Genomic DNA, 20,049 nt, shown 5'->3' on the forward strand with positions numbered 1-20,049 from the left:
CTTGCTCCACTAACATCTGGTAACTGTACTTGTCTGTAGTTTGAGTCCTAAAACTACAAACTCCTCCTGAAAGTTGGTTTAATAATAACAATAGTCCCAGTGAGGATGATAGAATTGCTGGCAAGAGAGACATTAGAATATCATGTCACAAGTTTGGAAACTGTCTTTTATTTGTGTTTTGGTTTGGCTTTTTATTCAATGACCAAGCATGTCTTCCCCGATAAACTTAACTTTGGTGTACTTATTTGAAAAACAATAATATCATTCCTTTGGTTTTTGAGGTTTTACATACTATTGTCCTGACTTTTTAAACAAGCTGTTCCCCCTTCTGTCCTGTGAAAAGCCATGCTAAACACATGGAAAATTAATTTACTTAATATTTTACTGTAAGTCTTGTCAAATAAAGTATGCTATAACAGAGTAAAAATTATTTACTACTCAGTTTCCATAACTTTAGATATAGATAGTACATATATGTATGCATGTGTATATATATCAGATGAAGAAAGTAGTCTTTGCTGTAGCTGTTTCTGTTATTTATATTCTTGTAAACTGCATCATTTCCCTCTCTCAGAACTGTTTAAACTTTTTTTAAAGAATGTTCACCCCTTGCAGTGGCCGCAGATTTGCAACCAGTGTGATGCCCTGTTTCTAAAGAGATTAATTTTCATGTATCTGTATTCCCTGTTTTTACTGGTGGGCAAAAAAGTGTATTTTGTTGGCAAGATTATTTTTGACATAAAATAACAAAATCATCTGCTCAAAAGTAAAGTGGAAATTCAGCACTTAAAAGTTAATTGAAGTTGTAGAAATGTAATTGAGTGACCAAGAGAGATTTCTATCTGTAAGAAATTTCATGTGAGCTTTCAGTAGGAGGCTCAGACAGCTTTGCTTTATTGCCAGGAAAGTTTATGTTTTTGTTTGTTTGTTTGTTTTTTCCATTTATTAAGTGGTGGACAATTGGTAATTGAGAGTGCGATCCTCTGTAAGAGTTGCATCCCATTATGTCTCTTATTAGACCAGTCCATATAGAATATGAGATATGTTTTATGGAGAAACATTTCTAACTCCAGAGCAGGTCAAACTGTAGTTGCAACTTTATTGGAGAGCTTTTCAGTTAAAAAGGACTGGTTACTTTGCCATATAAGTACACATGATGAAGGAGCTAGTAGTTCAGTCTTGGGGACAAGCATATTGCTCTTGGGAATTCTTGTTGAACATTTCTCGGTCTCCCCTCGTATGAATTATAGATTGGCCAGAATAGTCTGAGCAAAGTAATACACGCTGATTTTATCCTGGAGAAATACTGATATCACACACTTAAAGATGGCTTAAGATTCCTTTAAATTTTTAAAGAAGATTTTTAAACTACACTTTAAGATTTTTTAAAATTGGAAATCAAAACCTTGAAAACTCTGTATTTTGACTTCCTCTGTTTCGGATTGTGTCCTAATAAAAGCCACTAATAACAGAAAAAAAGTTATTCTCTATTTGAAGATTTTACACCTTCAGTCACAGCTGCTTGACATGCTCCAGTTTCCAGTATAACAACTGATTGTCTTTCAGCTTCATTTTCTTAATACAACTTAATAAACTGTTTATTTGAACTGTAAGCCAGTATTTTCTATGTCTAATGAATTTTGATAGTGTGGATATTATTACTTTCCTCCAAATGTTTTATCGTTGGATGGTGTATTGCAGATGTTTACCTTCTCAATATAAACGCAGAATAGATTTTGTTTTACTCATCTTAAAGGGACTCAAGTATAGAAAGGAATCTGCTCTTTCAACTGGTGGTTTCTTGTTGGAACATTTTCCAGGATGCCTTTTATATAAGTGAAAGTTGCTACCCAATATCTGTGTTGGTTACTATTAGATAATTTACCACTAGAAGATTTCTGTTGAGAAATACAGTGCTTCATGACAGATCCAACTTTTGACTATTTTTATCAAGTTTTGATTTTTCAGTAGGAAAATTTAGGAATACTTTATAAATAAATTTCATTTGTGGTTTACTTTGCATTTGCAATTTAATACTGAGCATTTTGACCTTGGTACAGCAATTTACTGAAAAGACTGGTATAGAGGCTAAATACTTCAGCATGTTGTTAATTTTTGAGTGAGCTTCAGTTGTGATAGCTGATAGACTCAGAAAAGTATTTTCTATTTGTAGATGTTTCTGTTCTTTTAAAGGGGTATAAATGCAATTTATTTCAGCGGTGTTGTAATTTGCTATTTACCGGATATTTCAAGTTAATTATACTGTGAAAAGCTCTTGATGCCAAGAAATAATAATATATTTTAAAAAGATGTTTTCCTCAATGTCGCACAAGAACCACTCATTGGAAGGGACTAGAAAACAGCCCAAGTTGTCTGATCATTATTTTAGTCTTACTTTCCAGCCTGCTTTCAGTATGATTGAGATTGATTAAAGAAAAATAAATGAATAAAATTGTGATTCAGCATTTTTAACCTATTTTTCATGTAACAGAATATATGTATACTTTCTAAGGTCCTTTCCAAGGTCTTTTTTTTTTTTTTTTTTTTTTCATTATTTTTTTCTTTAATTTTGCTTTACTCTTTGCTTTGTTTCATGTCTATTCAATTTTATTTATTCCATGTTTTCTTTTTGTTTTGTTTTTGTTTTTAGTTGTGTCTGGTAAGTTGAAATTTTATTGGCCATCTTCTATCATCGTATCACTGTGACGGGAACATCTCCCCTTCCCATCCATCCCCTTCCATGTCCTTCAACCAATCAACTCCCATCTTTTACTTGTTATTGACAAGAAACATCGCACAGAATAAATTCTGCATGAAGTATGGGTAACTTAATGACAAAGAAAAAGGTAATGGGTTGCTAACTTTTCTGTTTATATGTGATAGAGAGATTCAAATCATAATGTCTTCTGCCATCAGTTCCTGCATTAGTTGAACTTGTGTTCTACACAAGAAAATTATTTTTATTTTAAAGGTCTCAAAGATAAAAGTATTTTTGTTAAGTGGATTATTAATTCATCAACTTTTATAGTATATTCATAGTATGTCACTTGTTTGTGTGACCCAAGGTGTGAAAGCAAGCTGAATTTAAAAGAAATTCTGTTGAAATTGCTTCAAGTGCAGTAAAAACAATGAAGAGAGTTTATTTAACCCTCTATTAATTCTTCAGAAACTGAAGTGAATAATGAAACTGATTTTCATTATTTACTTTAATAGGAATAAATTTAGAAGACTACAGATGTACATCCTGCGCATAAATACATGGAATAATATACATGTGAAATGCATATTTAGAGTAACACATAGAGGCATATACTAATTTATATTTCATAAATTCTACCGTGGTTACCTGGGAAACTACATTTTCCATCTTTATTGTTTGTTTGTTTTCAGTAGTCCTTGAACAATAATCTTCAGGTACTGCAATAACAAGCTTTCAGCTGTTTCTCCAGTAGTGACAGCTGTTTGTATATAACTGTATTTATCCTCAAGTTCAGCTTAATGTTCAACCTGATAAATCATTTGCACTAGCACAGAACTGAGCAACTTTTAGTTCTGTTCTGTGTGATACTATGTCACAAACTAGTACAAAACCAGCCAAACCTTTATTGAGCTATATGCTAAATTTATTCTTGTTATTAGAATTCCAACAGCATAATGAAGATGCTTCACCCTCATCTTCATTTTCCCAATCATACCTTACAACCCACTGGTAAACTCCCAACGGCTTCACCTTCCATTCTAAATTAAACATGCTATCATGTCAAAATCTTCCCGTATCACCCTCCGAGATATTGAGTGAGTGTTTCAGAGCTAAATGTTTTGAAGTTTTGCTAATTGCTGTAGCTCAATTGCACCTAAACATGATGATGTAGTTTCTTATCTAAGGTAATCCTGGGAAAATCAGCATTTAGAACTAAATGTAAATACAAGTATGTCATGCATTAAATATCCCCTCAAATCAAGAGAGTGATGGGAGGAGTCTATGTCAAACTCTGGAGAGAGCAGAGACACAGGGAAAGAGGAGGAGATAGATAACTGCAAGTACCAGCCCACTTGAACACTGAAAGGAAACTTTTTAGAAAAGGTTTTGTCTGGAATGAATTCAGTAACAGTAGAATTTGCATTTCCTTCATTTTTGTTAAACACATAGAGCATTATCTTCAAAAGATAATTTACACCCTTTCTAATGATAAGCTTTTAAATACAGAAATGTTTTAAAGGAAAAATAAAAACATTCAGGTTATTAAAGTTGAATTCAAAGCATCTCCATTATTCCCAACCCAAACAAGAGGGGGAGATTAATTGGTTTTGGACAGATGATCAGAAGGCATTGGAACTGAATAAACACTAAGTAAACAGACTTTCATTTTGTGCACATTATTCAAGGAGTAAGAGTGAACAGCCTAAAACAAAGCTGGATTTATTCTCCTGTTCTAGCCCCAACAATGTTTATAATGCTGTCAACTATATCCTTTTTTTTTTTAATATGACTGACATAATTTTTTGACATTCTATTTACTACTGGATGAAGTGGTTGTTGAAGTCTGTATAAATCAAACAGTTTGAACAATGCTGGCACTATTTATAATGTTAGGCTGAGCAGATGTTTCAAATTTGCCTTCATTTGCATATATATTTTGTTTGAACATGCCCATGCCTATGTAAATGAGGAAAACATGCAGTTCTGCTGTTGCTTTAAATTCATTCCTCCTTAGTAGCTGAAGATTTTTAAATAGGTTATCATTTGTTAAGTAGTATTCCAAGGGCTTTTGAGTTAAACTGAAAAAAATGTCGAGACTCCAACTGCATCAGAAGTCTCTTACATAGAGAACGAAAGGCCTTTTCTATCATAAATCAATGATGACTTTTGCACACATAAACCTGAATTCATGATTACTAAACAGGGTTTATTACAGCTCTTGACAAAATGTGGCCTGTGGTCTGGCCAGTTGCTGTTCAGAGCTTTCTCAGTTGTGACTTCTGGCATTTCCCCTCTCTTAGAAACCAAATTCTAACAGATTTGTTAATATTGGTGTCTGTTGCTGTAGAAGTTATCTCATTAACTCTGCAGGACTTTATTTCTTGTACAGCTGGTCACTGTATTAAAAATCAAATGGTGCACAGTCTGAATTCAGTAACAGCAAAGGCGATCTGAGAGCTGATGAAGCTATGACTACTAGAGGCTGATGAGCCTTGGTCCCATCTGTCCATATTGAAAACACCTGAATACTGTATATATACCATTTAAAGTCAGAAGTCAAATTGCAGCTTTCACATAAGCTAGCTTCAGTCTTCTGACTGTAGCGTAGTTTTTTGTTTTTTGTTTTTTTTCTAATGATGTTTTCTCCTTTCAGAGCCTCCACAGTTTGTTGTAAAGCCTCGTGACCAGGTAGCTGCATTGGGAAGAACAGTAACTTTCCAGTGTGAAGCAACTGGGAACCCTCAGCCAGCCATCTTTTGGCGGAGAGAGGGAAGTCAGGTAAAACAGACTTCCTGTCCATTCTTTCTAGCAGTTTCTTGATATTGTTACACAAGTGAAAAATGTTTAAATTCTTGTATTTAGATTGTGGAAAATAGTTCCAGAGCCTGGAGATGTTTGATATTTCTTCTCTGCTTCTTCAAAGCACATGCATGCTACCTGAAGTCAACATTTTTAGAAAGAATATCTTGGTTTTGCTTAGTCACCAGTTTTCTCCAGAAATGTAAAAGTAAATTTATGAAGCAAGTAGAAGCATTCCATGAAATGGAAATACATGCCAGGAAGAAATTTTAAGATACAAAAAGATTATTAATGCCAAAATTTGCTTTAATTCCCAAATACACCTAAATTTGTTTTTATGGTGCAGGTATTAGTGTGCCAGTTGCATATTTCTCTCTGGTAAATAAATGGTTTGCTCCACTATTTATCTTAATCACTGTCTGAACAGGACAACAACTTGGAATTAAGGAGATGTATTTTTCCATCGAGTCCATTGGCTCACAGTTCTCACCTTCTTTGTAAAGAACCTTGAAAGCCAGTGAATAAAACAAAGTGTAGCATATAGCAAGAGAATCATAGTTGGTTTAGGATTAAATTACGTATTTCAAGGCTTGTTACAGAATATAATGACTAGGATTACAGGAACTTAAGCAACGTTTTATTATTATTATTATTAGTAGTAGTAGTAGTAGTAGTAGTAGTAGTAGTTGTAGTATTCATTTTAAATGCTGTAAATGGAATGTCTTTGATGAAACTCTAAAAAATGTTAAAGCAAATTTTTTTTAGGCTCACCATAGTTTCTTGCACCATCATGGCATTTGTGCATATTAAATCTTTGCTAATGCCTATTAAAGTTTGTGTAAAGCCCAGCACTGACTACAGAGATTATTAGATCAATCCTAAAAGACATATACAATCAGGGCAAATGTGCACCTATTTTATCACCAAAAAAAACTTATAAAAGCTATTCTTGCTGTGTACAAACATGCTTAAGGTTTGAAGAGCAAAATGTTTTTTATATAATATGTTTATGTATATTTAACATTATTAATATCTGAATTTATTTAACACTTCTTTTTAAACTCTCTTTCCTAAACATCTTCTAGAATCTGCTTTTCTCATACCAGCCCCCTCAGTCATCCAGTAGATTTTCAGTTTCCCAGACAGGAGACCTTACCATCACCAATGTTCAGAGGTCTGATGTTGGGTACTACATCTGTCAGACTTTAAACGTTGCAGGAAGCATCATAACAAAAGCCTACTTGGAAGTTACTGATGGTAATGGTACCCCTTTTTTGTTTTTTTTTTAATCATTTCCAAGTTTTTATTTTTATTTAAATATATCAGTGAGAGTATGTGATGCTATTTTAGTATCTGCTTTACCATGAGCACATATTGCATGCAGTTTTTGTTTGAACCTAAAATCCTGTTTGGGGCATATCTATCAGGAGTTTCAATTTTGGATATTGTGTGTTGCCATTTTGTTGCATAATAGTATATTTTATTTAATAAATATATTTCAGATTATGGATATTCATAAGATCTGTTAATTTATCTTGCCTTTTTTCTTTCTTTTTCTTTTTTTTTTTTAATCTTTCCCTAACTAGGTTTAGCTTACTTTCAGATTTCTGTTGCTTTGCTCTTTATCCCTTACTACTCCATGTCACTTACTATCTCCATTTATGTATGTCACTTTTTCCCTTGTCCTATCAAAGACAAAAATTCAGTCTTAATTGGGGTCAGTAGAATATCATACATTTCCTTTTAAAGGGAGTTGGAACAAAATTTAAGATGTAAAAACTGCAGTGAACATCGCTGCAAACATTAAATTCAGCTGTAGAGTATAGATCAGTCAGCAAGGTGGCTACTGGGTGCAAAAAGGCAAAAATACTGTGAAATTTATGTAGGTCAATAATGAATAGCATCATATCAATATCATTTCCGGTGTGCATTTTTTTTTATACATTTTTGACATTTGGCATTATATCAACATCCTACTATAGATTATTATTACTAGCCACTTTGAATGTTACTTATTTAACATTAAAAAGTATAAATTAACAGAAACCAAAGCATAAGTCCAAAGGAAAAACCTGTTGCTCAGAAGATTATTTGGAAAATTATCTGCAGACTTTATGTGTAGCCTCCTACTATTGGAATCTACAAAGCTCTTTAGACACTTGTCAAAGTTAAATATAAACTATATGTGAGCTTAGGTTTGACTTACTCTGATGAGAAAGATACTAATGGCCTCACAGTGCTTTGCAGTGCATTGCAGCAGGTAGGGACAAGAAGTAAAAGGTAAATTAAGCAATTGAAAATGTCAAGTGTCATTTGAACATGCAAATGAAATTACAAGAGTTGGCACTTAGCCAAAAAAATAAAACATTGCCAATACCCTGTATGAAAATAACCTAGAAATATCTGATATTCCCAAATTCAGAATTTTAGGTTTATATTTCAACAACCAAACCAGCTTTTAAGTTAAATCAATACCCATGGCACTGCTAAGCTCAGTTATGTCACTTTAAGTTATGGCTACTTCTAAGTCAACAGCCCATGTCATGTTGAATGATACAGGAAAGAGGGGGTCACTCAGTAAGATAGGTTTTACTTCTTTTCTTGATTATGCATTGAACAAAGGGAAAAAAAGTATAGTCATTCCTGTTTCTATGAATGCTGAGATTATTTATACTTTTCTTTGCATAATTATTAAATAATATATCAAGACCATTTCATTTCCATTGTTTGTAAGATGCAGTAAAACTAGTGCAAGCACACTTTGTGTTACTCTGTATGCTTTTGAGCTAGTATTGCAGGTGAAGTTATCAAAAAACTGGAAATCTGAAACTAGTGAATACTTCTTAGCTGAAAAGTTTTGATATAGTACTTTCATTAGCTTTGTGTTTAGTCTACTGGAAGGCAACTCCCAGTTAGGAAACAGCGCAAAGATAAGTTGATGGTTCACAGTATTTAAGACAAAAAATATATATACATACATATCCTAGATATTTGCCACTTTGTTCAATGTCTGCCTACCTCCTTAATATTTATCACTGAATCTTGAAAGTATTGAAAGTATTTGTTACACAGGTGCGCTGTATTGTAAAAAACAAAACAAAACAAAAAAACAATGAACAAGGTAAAAACTGAATTGCAAAACAATCGGGAAATCCTTTCTCATTTTTTTTTTTAATCGCTTTATGAAGACACTGCAATTACGGAATGCCTATGTAATATGTAATTCTTCTTTCCCTTCTGAAATTAATGTATTGTATATCATTATAAATTCTGTAGCTGTGCATCATTATGATGCACCATGCCCTGAATAATGCATGCCTCCAACTTTAATTACTTGTTTAATTATCTTTAGTTTGTTTCAAAGCCTCGAGCAACTGCTGTTGCTTAGATGATTAGAAAATTGCTTCCAGTCACAGAAATCTATTTCCTGTTGTTTCTTCTGGCAGTGATTGCAGACCGGCCTCCCCCTGTCATTCGACAGGGTCCTGTGAATCAGACTGTAGCTGTAGATGGTACTTTAGTACTAAACTGTGTGGCCACAGGCACTTTAACACCCACTATCCTCTGGAAAAAGGATGGGATCTTGGTCTCTACCCAGGACTCTCGCATCAAGCAATTGGAGACAGGAGCATTACAGATCCGATATGCCAAGGTATGCTAACTGGCAAGCTCGTTTTTGTGCTGAGTTTTGTTGTTGTCTGTTGATTTTTTCTCTTCAGATCATTTTTTCATATTGTAAATAGTACAGTTAAAATTAATAAAGTGTTAAATAATTGTATTAAAATATCTGATACTTCAAGTTTTCAGATGGTTCATTCATTAAGCTTTACACCATGGCTTGTATAGCCTAGGGCCTATTATTTCAAATGGAAAAATGCTTTTAAGTAATAAGTTAGGGGATTATTTGCTACTTAAAACTTGAAGGAAGAAGCAAATATATTTCAGTGAGATGAATTCTTACATAATTTGGGTTTCATCACTAATAGATGAAAATTATCTATTATTTGAAATGTTTATTAAGAAAGCCTCTGCTAAGGATACTGCAGTTATGGAGTCATGTTCACAGCTTTTTAAAGTAACATTTCTAATTTAAACATATTTACTTGATAAACAAAGTATAGCCCTGGCCTAAAATGGTTGCCTGTCACGTACGTGGCTTTCTTAGGGAACTGTAGCAAGTGCCTGTTCTTCCTGGTCAGTATTGCTGGTCATGCCTGGCAAAATGGAAAACACTTTAAAATGATATTAAGTTTTTGCCTACTAACTCTCTGTTATCTTTTACGTGGTTTGAAATGTATTAATTCTTAAAATTAGGCCAAATGCATGGCTTTACTATGTTTGCTAGACTTGTTCTGTTATTAATTACAAGTTACACTGTAAGAACAGGGTTGGTCGCTTCTCACTAGGGACAGGATGAGCGGAAATGGCCTCAAGTTGCACCAGGGAGGTTTAGGTTGGATGTCACAAAAAGCTTCTTTACAGAATGGACAGTCAAGCACTGGAATAGGCTCCCCAGGGAGGTGGTTGAGGCACCATCCCTGAGTGTGTTTAAAAACCATTTTGATGTGGTGCTCAGGGACATGATTTAGCAAAGGGTTATTAGAGTTAGGGTAGTATGGTTAGGTTGAGGTTGGACTCAGTGATCTTTAAGTTCTTTTCCAACCTAAGCAATTCTATGATTCTGTGAAGGAAACCAGAGCAACAGTCGGGCTGTGGTAGGGCTGCCTTATGCTGTTTTCAATTATTTCTTGCACTGCCTTCTTGGTACAGTGCATAGTGTTGAGGATGTTAAAGAAATGAGATTTTAGAATTTAAGACTATTATCAAATTTTTATCCATAATAACCTTTCTGTAACAAGAAAGACCAAATATCTTTCCAGGTCTTCTGAACAGTGTTCTCTGATTTTCAGAGAAGGCTTCTCCAAAGCACTTGGTTTCACAAACCTTTGATAAATGTTAGCCTGGAAATTAAGCCAAGAGTTATTATTGCCTGGCATTATAGAGCAGTGTTTTGTGAGCAGTCATCCTGTGAAGGTGGCGATCTCTTTATGAGTCTTCAATAATTAAAATGCTGCTGTTTATTTTGTCTCTACCTTCACTCCAACGACATCATTAGTAAGAGCATTCTCAGTGCATCCAGCATGCAAGCACCATCCAGTCTTTTGCTCTCTATGGCTAATGGAGCTTCATTGTTAAAGAAGACCATTACCTTGACATTAGAGAACCATTGTTTCTACATTTTTTGAAGAAAAATAAAAATGTGATCTGAGATTTCACCTGGATGAATGAAAAGGCTATGACAATAGAAAGAGTTTATTATTCAAACATCCTACTTCCAGAAATATTTGTCTATGAAATATGAAGTTATAAACGTATAAGTGGGTGCTGCTGTTCCTGCTGTGCAGTGGGCTCCATGCTGGGGTGCCAGCTGCTCTCCTGTATCTACAGGGCAACTCTGTTTTTGCAGAGTTCCAGCAACTCTAGGTGATCTTTCTCGAAGTATGGGTTGTAGTAGCAAAGTAACTGAAAATACAAAGGAGAAGAGTTGTGATCAGTTTGGGACTGAAAGACAGCAAGATACAGAAACTTAAACTTTTAATTGCTAAATACAAACATGGGTATTACAGCTTAGGATGACTAAAGCAAGATATGTTTAAGTAATAGGCTTAATACCCTCATTTATTATCTTTCTGTTTCATGGGTTCAGACTTACTGGATAAAACCCAAATATATTTTTCCCACATTTCTAGTACTCAGAAATGCTACCTCTAAAATTCCTGCAAACAGCCAGAAGAAGAAACTAGGATCAGAACATTTCCTGTCATCCTCATCTCCTCCATTTCTGAGGCTTATTTTATTGGACCCTCCATCTCTTCCACCAGAATATTATGAGAGTTGGTTCATGGGTGGAGAATTGATGTACCTTCCTGGGGCTGCAAATGCCTCTTCCTCTGCCAGAAACTCAGGAAGCAAGGGAGATCTTTTGGAGCCACACTGAGTTTTTGTAAATCCGTACACATTAAGTTGACAAATAAAGTTTTTCATGATTTCTGACCCAAATTCTCAAAGATCCTTCTTTTCCCAGTACTTCAATCTGAAACATTTCTTGGTCAATTAGAACACAGCTCCCATTCTGGCCCTACCAAATGCTCTTAAGTAGTGGCTTTCTGCCAGTACCCAGTGCTTCTCTGGAAAAGCGAAGGCTGAAGAGATAACAGTGCCTGTGCATGTGCTCTCCTTGTAAGAAGCATGAGGTACACATTTTATTTCCTTCTCTTCAGGATGAGTTAGGACATCTTGTTCATCCATTTTTGATGCCCAGGCTGTTCCTGTATCCTAACCTGGAAGATCAGAAGGAAAGCCTAGGGACACATCTGGACCCTTTGGATCAGAACCAGAAGCGAGCATTCATTGTCTACTGTCTCAGTAGACTGTGGTTTGTGCTCTCAGTCAGTTCTGCAGGGAGCTTTGCCCTTTGCCCTGCCAGCTGGCAAGTGAAATCCCACAGAACTGTTGAGGGGTTCCAAGGGGAGAGGCTCAAACATCACCATGGTGCTCATGTGTCATTATGGTGACATCACTGTGCAGTGCCTGTGGCCCATCTGGTTCAGCAGCCAGAGCAGACCTTGCTGACCTGCCCTTGTTGCTGGTCCTGCACAGAGCCATGGGTATTTTCACTTGAGTCAAGGAGCGAATCAAACTGTACCTGAAGGGGAACATTCTTCATCCAGACCTTGCTTTCCCTTCCCTGTGTGGTCCCTTGAATCGCTCCCTTCTGGACTCCCTGGTGTCCCTTGGGCTCTCCAGATGGGAGTGGAAATCAGCACCGTTAACAGAGGAAAATAGCATTCTCTTGCCATTGTGTCACGATTTCTCGCAAATGCTCTTTTATTTCAATTGCACAGCTTCTGTAAGGGAGTAGCTGTGTGCGCAGGCAATGCTCTGCCAGGTCAGCAGTGTCTCCCAGAATCTGCTCTGTAGGTCCAGTAGGAAAAGACATGAAGTACATTTTGCTGATCACAAAAGCAGGAGTTGTACAACCCCTCTGTTCTTTTTATTTGGTTTTTGTATTTTTATTTGATATTTTTAGAAATTTAGAAAGCAGTCCCACAAAATCAGTGATGTTCTCGAAAGCCATCTAAATTATGGTCCTCTGTACAGAATTAAGTGCCAAATATGCTATCATTCCAAACTGGATGAGAATAACATACGGAGATATTTTTGGGGGATCTGCCTTAGAGTGAAATTTATACTAACACAAAGAAACCAATAGGTAAAAAGGCTTGTGAAATATTTAAGCTTTGTTTTAAGAACAGCATTCTCTACAGCTCTTCAGTCCAGACAAGTCCCTAAGCATTACTTAGGCAGAAGACTGTATGGGAGTCTTGACATCTAAGTTCCTTTTCAGTTTATTTCTTAAGAACCCTACAGAGTAAGGAATAAGTGCTATGAGACTTGGTCTTCAGCGTGTGGATTTCAGAATGGGCAGTGTTTAATAGGAATATGCAACATTTCTACTTTTTAAAATAATACTCAGTAACACAACCCTTTTCATTTTGTATCATGTGAAATGATTCCTTCTAATGTAAGAAGTTTGTTCAAAGTTTCTGCAGACTAGAAGATTTATTCATATTCATAGAGAGATGTAAAGAGGTATAATTACTTTTCTAGCCCACTGTGTGCCTGATTGTTTCAAATATTTATTCTTCTCTTTTTCCCACTCAGCTGGGTGACACTGGTCAGTACACCTGTGTTGCTTCAACCCCAAGTGGCGAAGCTACATGGAGTGCCTACATAGAGGTCCAAGGTAAATCAATTATGTTCTCTCTGCATGGAGTAAATGCATAAAAGAAAGTCAAAAATTGAAATGCAGTAATTATCTGACTGTCATAAATTGCCAGTGCAGATGTGAGTAGCATTTAGCTTACAGCTGCTTCCTGTCTGTCTGTACTCAGTGTTTCTCTCTCCTCTGTTAGAATTTGGAGTCCCAGTGCAGCCACCAAGACCCACTGACCCAAACTTGATTCCTAGTGCTCCATCAAAACCCGAGGTTACAGATGTCAGCAGAAATACAGTAACATTGTCATGGCAACCTAATTTGAATTCAGGTGCAACGCCAACCTCTTACATAATTGAGGCCTTCAGGTATATGTGTCTCGTGATCTTGCTGCACTTAAGTTTGTATATAATAATCATATAATGTATTGTTAAAGAAGCACATGCTAACCTGCTGTTGTATGTGTTTTATTCTTAGCCATGCATCTGGTAGCAGCTGGCAAACTGTAGCTGAAAATGTGAAAACAGAGAGTTTTGCAGTTAAAGGGCTAAAACCTAGTGCAATTTATCTATTCCTTGTGAGGGCAGCTAATGCATATGGACTAAGTGACCCAAGCCAAATATCGGATCCAGTGAAAACTCAAGGTAAGCTTTTGGTATTGAACATCTCAGGTGTTCACATTGGCTGCTACAAGTTGACTGAGAGATACTGGATGCAGAAGTATTGATAGCTTTCAACTATCTGTGCTGGCTGGGATATATGTTAGGTAGTGAAATACATTGTTTAAACTTGCATTTCCCTTTAACATAAACTCTAAAAGCTTCTTAGACAGCATATTGTGCTGCCCAAGGGATTCATATTATCTCTTATCTAAAAATAGTTATGTCTTACAGAATAGCTCGTTAGCAACAAAAGTGATCTCTGATTTTCGAAGTTATCAAGCAAATCCTTAAGTTCTATGAAAATGTTATTATTGTGTCCAGTGAACCAAATGAACTAGAGACAGAAACAGCATATGATCTATTTTGGATTCTATGATTCTATGAACTTCGCAGCCTTTATTGTTCCAGTGCAGATGCTTTCATGCTTAAATAGGGAAAAAAATAAATAAATATATATATATATATACATATATGTATATATATGTGTATATATATATATATATATATATATTGTTTTTCAAAGGAAAAGTAACAAAAGGCATCTTCCTTTTTTTTTCCTGCCTTAGTAGAGAATTTGATCCATTGGCTTATTCAGATGCCTGTGCTATATTTTTATTTATTTGTTTGCAGAATTAAGCATGTTTGTTTTTGGAAGGAAGTTCCTTAAAGGAAACAAAAAATCTTCATTTAGGAACTTCTCATTTGTTCTGAAGTTGGTCTGAAAGCAAGTTTTTCTCCCATGGCGAGTGGGCAGTTTCATATTCCTATTATTTGTTATTATGTATTTATGGTAATGATTTCAGTGGATGTATGGACAGCATAGTTATAGCTGCATAGAAAATAGGAATTACAGTTTCCTAGGTCTGCCTCAAAGAACAACGTGTTACTGTGTGGGCAGGTGAGCTGCAGTGTTCTGTACACGTCAGTTTTTCATGCAGTGTGGCATTCCACAGGTTTTCAGTTTGAGCTTGTAAGCTAGTTCAAGAATTTCCCACTTAACTTCTGTTCATAGAAATTTATTGCCTTGTCTTAAATTTATGTCCAGATCAGGAGTCTAACTTATCTCAGCCTTTAGACCTTACCAACATTAAAAACATGCTTGAGTGTTCTCACTCACAGTCCCTGTATTGGAAACTTTAGAGACTAACCAATAAAACATAGAATAGATGATGCATGTAGTCCTGTAGCACAGAACTGCAAAATTGCTGAGTCTATTAATTGTTTTAGTCCTATCGTTGATGACTCATCTTTTATAATTAGTAGTGAAAATATCACTAATTATTAAACTAACTTTCCTGCAACATTCCAAGCAAGTTGATATTTAGGCAACACTCCAAGTATGATTTGCTATCTTTAGAGCTTTCAAAACATTAAAGAAATGGTGGGAAGGGAAATGCTCTGTTAAATGAATTGTTAGGCAGAAAATAATAGATATAGCAGTAATATTGTGATATTTCTTTGTTTTGTTTTGGGTGTTTGGTTTTTTGTTTTTGTTTTTGTTTTTTGCATGTAATCAGCATTCCTTTCTAAGAGTCTAGATTTGTCATCTACTGATTGCATGGTAATCTCAATTTTCTTTATTAACTTCAGAGAGATCTCATTGTTGTGCAGATATTTGAGTCAACTATGTGACAAGACTGCAAAGTGGCATAAGCTTTATATGTCACATGGGGAACTGTATTTTTGAGAAGCTGTTCTCACACTGATATTTTTTTCAGTGCAGCCTTACAAACTTTTTAATATTGTTTAGACAAGGCTGAAAACTTTAACTGAGAGTTTAACTACCATGCAAAAAGGAAGCTTTGCATCTTTTTCATTTAATTGTAAGAAGTACCTTTAAAAAGGAATTATTGCAGTAGTTGTAATAGATATATACACAATTTCTTTTTACTCCCTTTTGCCTGTCTAGTGAGCAGACAGGTATGGAATTTACCAAGGTCTTCAGAGAACTGAATCCTTGAACGTTTTCTAGTCTAGAGGAGATGAGACAGAGGAAGTAGTAGGCTTGAGTAAGGTTTATGTAATGCATTACTCTGTATCTGAAATTGTATTAGGAAAAGAAAAATCAGTCTAAGTACATTCACTGAATTCCCTAGTCTGTGATTTTAACGGTTGTCAGCATGGTATTTCCTAAAATGAAGTGATCAAAGGGAAACATATGAAATCAATATAGAGACTGTGTTCCTCCGTTGTCTGTAGTAACATGTATATTTGAGACACTCTGTTAGTCACTGCCCTATAAATTTTATATATGTCTAGGACAGTCATTAAATTTCAGATAAGTATTCTTTTCAAAGGCACTGCATGCAGAAATGGGTTTCCATTGTCCTACTGCCTATTTTGAGAGGAATTTGTCCCTTCATGTGTATGTCCAATTCTTTTAGCTGTAAGGTAGACTAAATGTCAGAAGAGCATGACAACACTCAGCTGTGCTCTGCCTTCTGTTTACAGAAGTCACCTGCTATCAGAGTGAAACTTTAGCTACGTGACTGGCTTTTAGTTTCTACATTTTTTGTTTCTTTTTGTAATTAAAAATAGTAAGTTTGCCAATTAATTTACCTGAAGGCAAAGCATTCACAATGGCCCTTTCATATAGGTTTTGTGGTCTCTGTTGGAATTTGGAGTGGGCAATAGAAATTTTTTTCCTTTGGGCAGGAAAGAATAAAGAGATGCTTCTGTGGTCATTTTTCAAAGATGTCTCTGAATGTGGTTCTTGCTTTTTATCCATCATTTCCCTCCTGTTTCTTCCTCCTGTTTTTGTCAAAGTATATTAACTCAGTAAAAGACTTTCTGTAGATTTTTCTTACATTTCTGGAGAGTACCTATGATAACCTTAACTGATGAAAACTTTCTTTGTTTTATGATATATTTATTGGTATTTACAGATACTTATTTTAAGAGTTGCATATATTTGTGAGAATTGAATCTTAAATTATTACAGATGTTCCACCAACAAGTCAAGGTGTGGATCACAAGCAAGTGCAGAGAGAACTAGGCGATGTGGTACTACATCTGCACAACCCTACTATTCTTTCTTCCTCCTCAATTGAAGTTCATTGGACAGTAAGTACAAATCCCCACCATGAAGGTAGTTACATGCGTTGCTGAAATGTACTGTTTGACCACTGTGGAGTCACTCTTCAAGAAGCTGTGTAGTTTTTAAAAAACTGGCAATGTTTTTCTTTTTAATAAGTACTACTGGGGCTCTGTTTTCGTATTTCACAGAACTTTGTCCCATTTTCACATTTCTTGTCCCCGTGGAGAATGTTGCTTATAATACGGTGAGAGTTCCCAAGTCGTCCTCTGGATACTAAAGAATCGATCCTAAGCTCTGTTAGGTTAAATCATTTGAAGCTTTTGCACTGCTTTCAGTAGGAAGCGTATTTAGTCCCTTAATGAGATAACGTGGCTAATTCCCCATCTGTCAGACACCAATGGAGGGAAATACTACATAGTTATCTTTCAAAGTGTTTCTTCCATCCTACATATGTACTGAGAAACACACCCAAAACAAAATACCGTCATCTGAATATACTGTTCTTCCCACAGCGCTATGAATGCATGCAGTACAAATAGAAGAGACATAAATAACAATTCAGAGGTGTTCCGTTGGCGTTGTTCTGACAGGAGGAAACAGGAAGTTGATCATGTGAAGACTATAACAGGGAAATGGGAGAGTAAGGAAACAATATTGTAGAAGTCCTGAAGCAAGGGAAAGGAAAACATACATGAAAAATATTCAAGTAGGTTTACAAAAGTTTGGAGCCTCAGTGAAGGAAAAATTAAAAATGCCTTGCTATTGGAGGCATTTGACAACCAAAAGGTAGAAATGAAAAGAAAGAACAATATAGGAAATCAAAAGTAAGAAAACAGAAAATAAAATACAATGAAAAGAAGACCAGTTTTAAAATAGAACATATAATGAAGAAAAAAATGGGGGAAAGTTACACAAGTGCAGGAATTTATCAAATGGGATTGAGCTTTGAAGTCTTTTCAGATATTCTATCTAAACAAGTCAATATTGGCAGTCAGAGCACAGGATGTAGCCCCTGCCACACCATGGCAGAACATTTTGAGCAAGAGCAAAGACATTTTTACTCTGTAGAAGAATCCTAGCTATGACCAGGGCTTTTCAGTACTTCAAGGTAGTATCTGCCGTGTTCCATCCACTTACCTGCAGCAAGGCCATCTGCGCTGTGCTATTTCCTCTTTTAACTAATAACATTAAAACATCCTTGAGGCTCCTAGCACAATTTTGTTTGACCTTTACTTACAGAACAACCTTTTCCAGGCAGCCAGTTTTTTTGTCAGTTTCTTGGGTGGCCTGTGGCTTCTCTGCAATTTTAAAAGTAAGCATTACTTCAGTCTTAGCTAACACATGCATTCTTTATGTGCTTATTAAAAATGAAAGTTTGCTTTTTTTCCTTCTTTTTAGTAAAATAGCTAGCAAATAGTTTTATTACAGTACCGTGTGAGATTTTTGAAAATAAGGAAAATCTGGTGCACCCTTTTAAAGATTTCTTATTGTTGCATTTGGACTTTCTTATTCATCAGAAATTGAAATTTGTTGTTAATGCTGCGCAAGAGATCACTTCTGCAAGATAAGTTTCTGCTGTGGTTACAGCCAAACACATTGAACCCTATCCTAATTTACATTAAGGTTTCTTTCTCCATACATGCAGTATAAAATAGCCTTAGTTTAAATCAGTTGGGACCGTATTATTTTGATCTGTTTTTCCAAGTCTCATCCTTATTGCCATGCTGATTTTGTAAGCATCTTTAAGAGCTCTCTTAAAACAGCCCCCTCCCTCCAGCAGAGGAGGTTCCTGCTGAGTCAGTGAACATTGAGGAAGTGCTTGGGCAGATCTGCCCTTCAACAGCCTCCAGCCTCATCAGAGCAAAGCAGATAGTGCCAGTTGGCTGCCCTTTTAAATCACTTACTCCAGAAGGAAGCATGAAGGAAAGAGTGCTCATTTCCTGAATTTTGAGAGGCTTCACACCTCAGGAGAGCTGGCACACTTGGTGCTTTATGTGTTCATCAGAGCCATTGAACCCCTGCCCTGGTCTTCATCCCTGACCAGTTCTGCAGAGCAGATTTGCATAGGCAAAGTCTATACTGAGTTCTCCTGACTCCATTCAGCTTCTCCATGAATGTAAACGTGGTTCATTTCACAGAGCCACGGTGTTATACAATTCTGCTGTCTCTCTTTAATGCTTCCATAAATCCACCGAAACTGGTGCCGTTCTAACAGCATCAATATTAATGTTCTTTTGAATCAGGCCTGTACTTTGCTGTAATTCAAGGAGCCTGCATCAGGTTCAGCATTGTTTATTTTGAATAAAATAAATGGATAGACCAAGGACTAATGTTGCAGACGACATGCACAGTTCCTAATAGTTTAATAAATTATTCCTATTTTTTAAATAAATTATTAAACAATGCACTGTGTGTTGTAATGGCTGTTTTTCTGCTACTTTTCCAGGTGGACCAACAATCTCAGTACATTCAAGGATATAAAATCCTCTACCGGCCAACACCAGCATCCTATGGAGAGTCGGAATGGCTAATTTTTGAAGTGAGGACTCCAACCAAAAACAGCGTTATCATTCCAGAGCTGAAGAAAGGTGTAAACTATGAAATCAAGGCCCGCCCTTTTTTTAATGAGTTTCAAGGAGCAGATAGTGAAGTGAAATTTGCAAAAACCCTAGAAGAAGGTAAGTAGGAGCCAGACTGTCTTCATCTTTCCTTTTTGAAGTAGTATTCTGGCCTGCTATTCTCTGATATGTTCATTATTTGATTTTGTTTGAAGTGTGTGCTGTTTGAGAACAGCAGTCTGTAGCAGAGGAGAATGTGTTGGACTGATCATTAAGTGAGTTGTTTGGTGACATCGAAGTAAATATTCAGAACCATGTGTGAGAGACAGAGAGAGAGAGAGGGATGTGCAAAACCCTCCTCCAGCACACAATGGGAAATGTGCTTTTTATCTTCACTGCAGTGTGCACTCCTCCCTGCTGAGTTCATGGTCTGGTCACAAGTGACTTCTGTCAGATTCAAGCACTTACTAATCACTATCTTGAGTAGATAGCAGACACCGCAGAAATCATCAAAG

General features: G+C 35.9%; 1 protein-coding gene across 8 annotated transcripts in view; it reads left to right on the forward strand.

Moving 5' to 3' along the window:
- ROBO1 (roundabout guidance receptor 1) overlaps nucleotides 1-20,049 on the forward strand; it is a 684,763-nt gene that overhangs the window by 613,381 nt on the left and 51,333 nt on the right. For all 8 annotated transcript variants that reach the window (XM_072346085.1, XM_072346162.1, XM_072346331.1 and 5 more), the window contains 8 exons: nucleotides 5,355-5,479; nucleotides 6,586-6,757; nucleotides 8,947-9,152; nucleotides 13,226-13,307; nucleotides 13,477-13,645; nucleotides 13,755-13,921; nucleotides 16,881-17,002; nucleotides 19,423-19,654. In XM_072346085.1, coding sequence (XP_072202186.1) covers nucleotides 5,355-5,479; nucleotides 6,586-6,757; nucleotides 8,947-9,152; nucleotides 13,226-13,307; nucleotides 13,477-13,645; nucleotides 13,755-13,921; nucleotides 16,881-17,002; nucleotides 19,423-19,654 — 1,275 coding nt within the window. The remainder of the gene's footprint in view (nucleotides 1-5,354; nucleotides 5,480-6,585; nucleotides 6,758-8,946; nucleotides 9,153-13,225; nucleotides 13,308-13,476; nucleotides 13,646-13,754; nucleotides 13,922-16,880; nucleotides 17,003-19,422; nucleotides 19,655-20,049) is intronic.

This window comes from Excalfactoria chinensis, chromosome 1, assembly GCF_039878825.1.
Source record: "Excalfactoria chinensis isolate bCotChi1 chromosome 1, bCotChi1.hap2, whole genome shotgun sequence".
Classification (NCBI taxonomy): Eukaryota; Metazoa; Chordata; class Aves; order Galliformes; family Phasianidae; genus Excalfactoria; species Excalfactoria chinensis.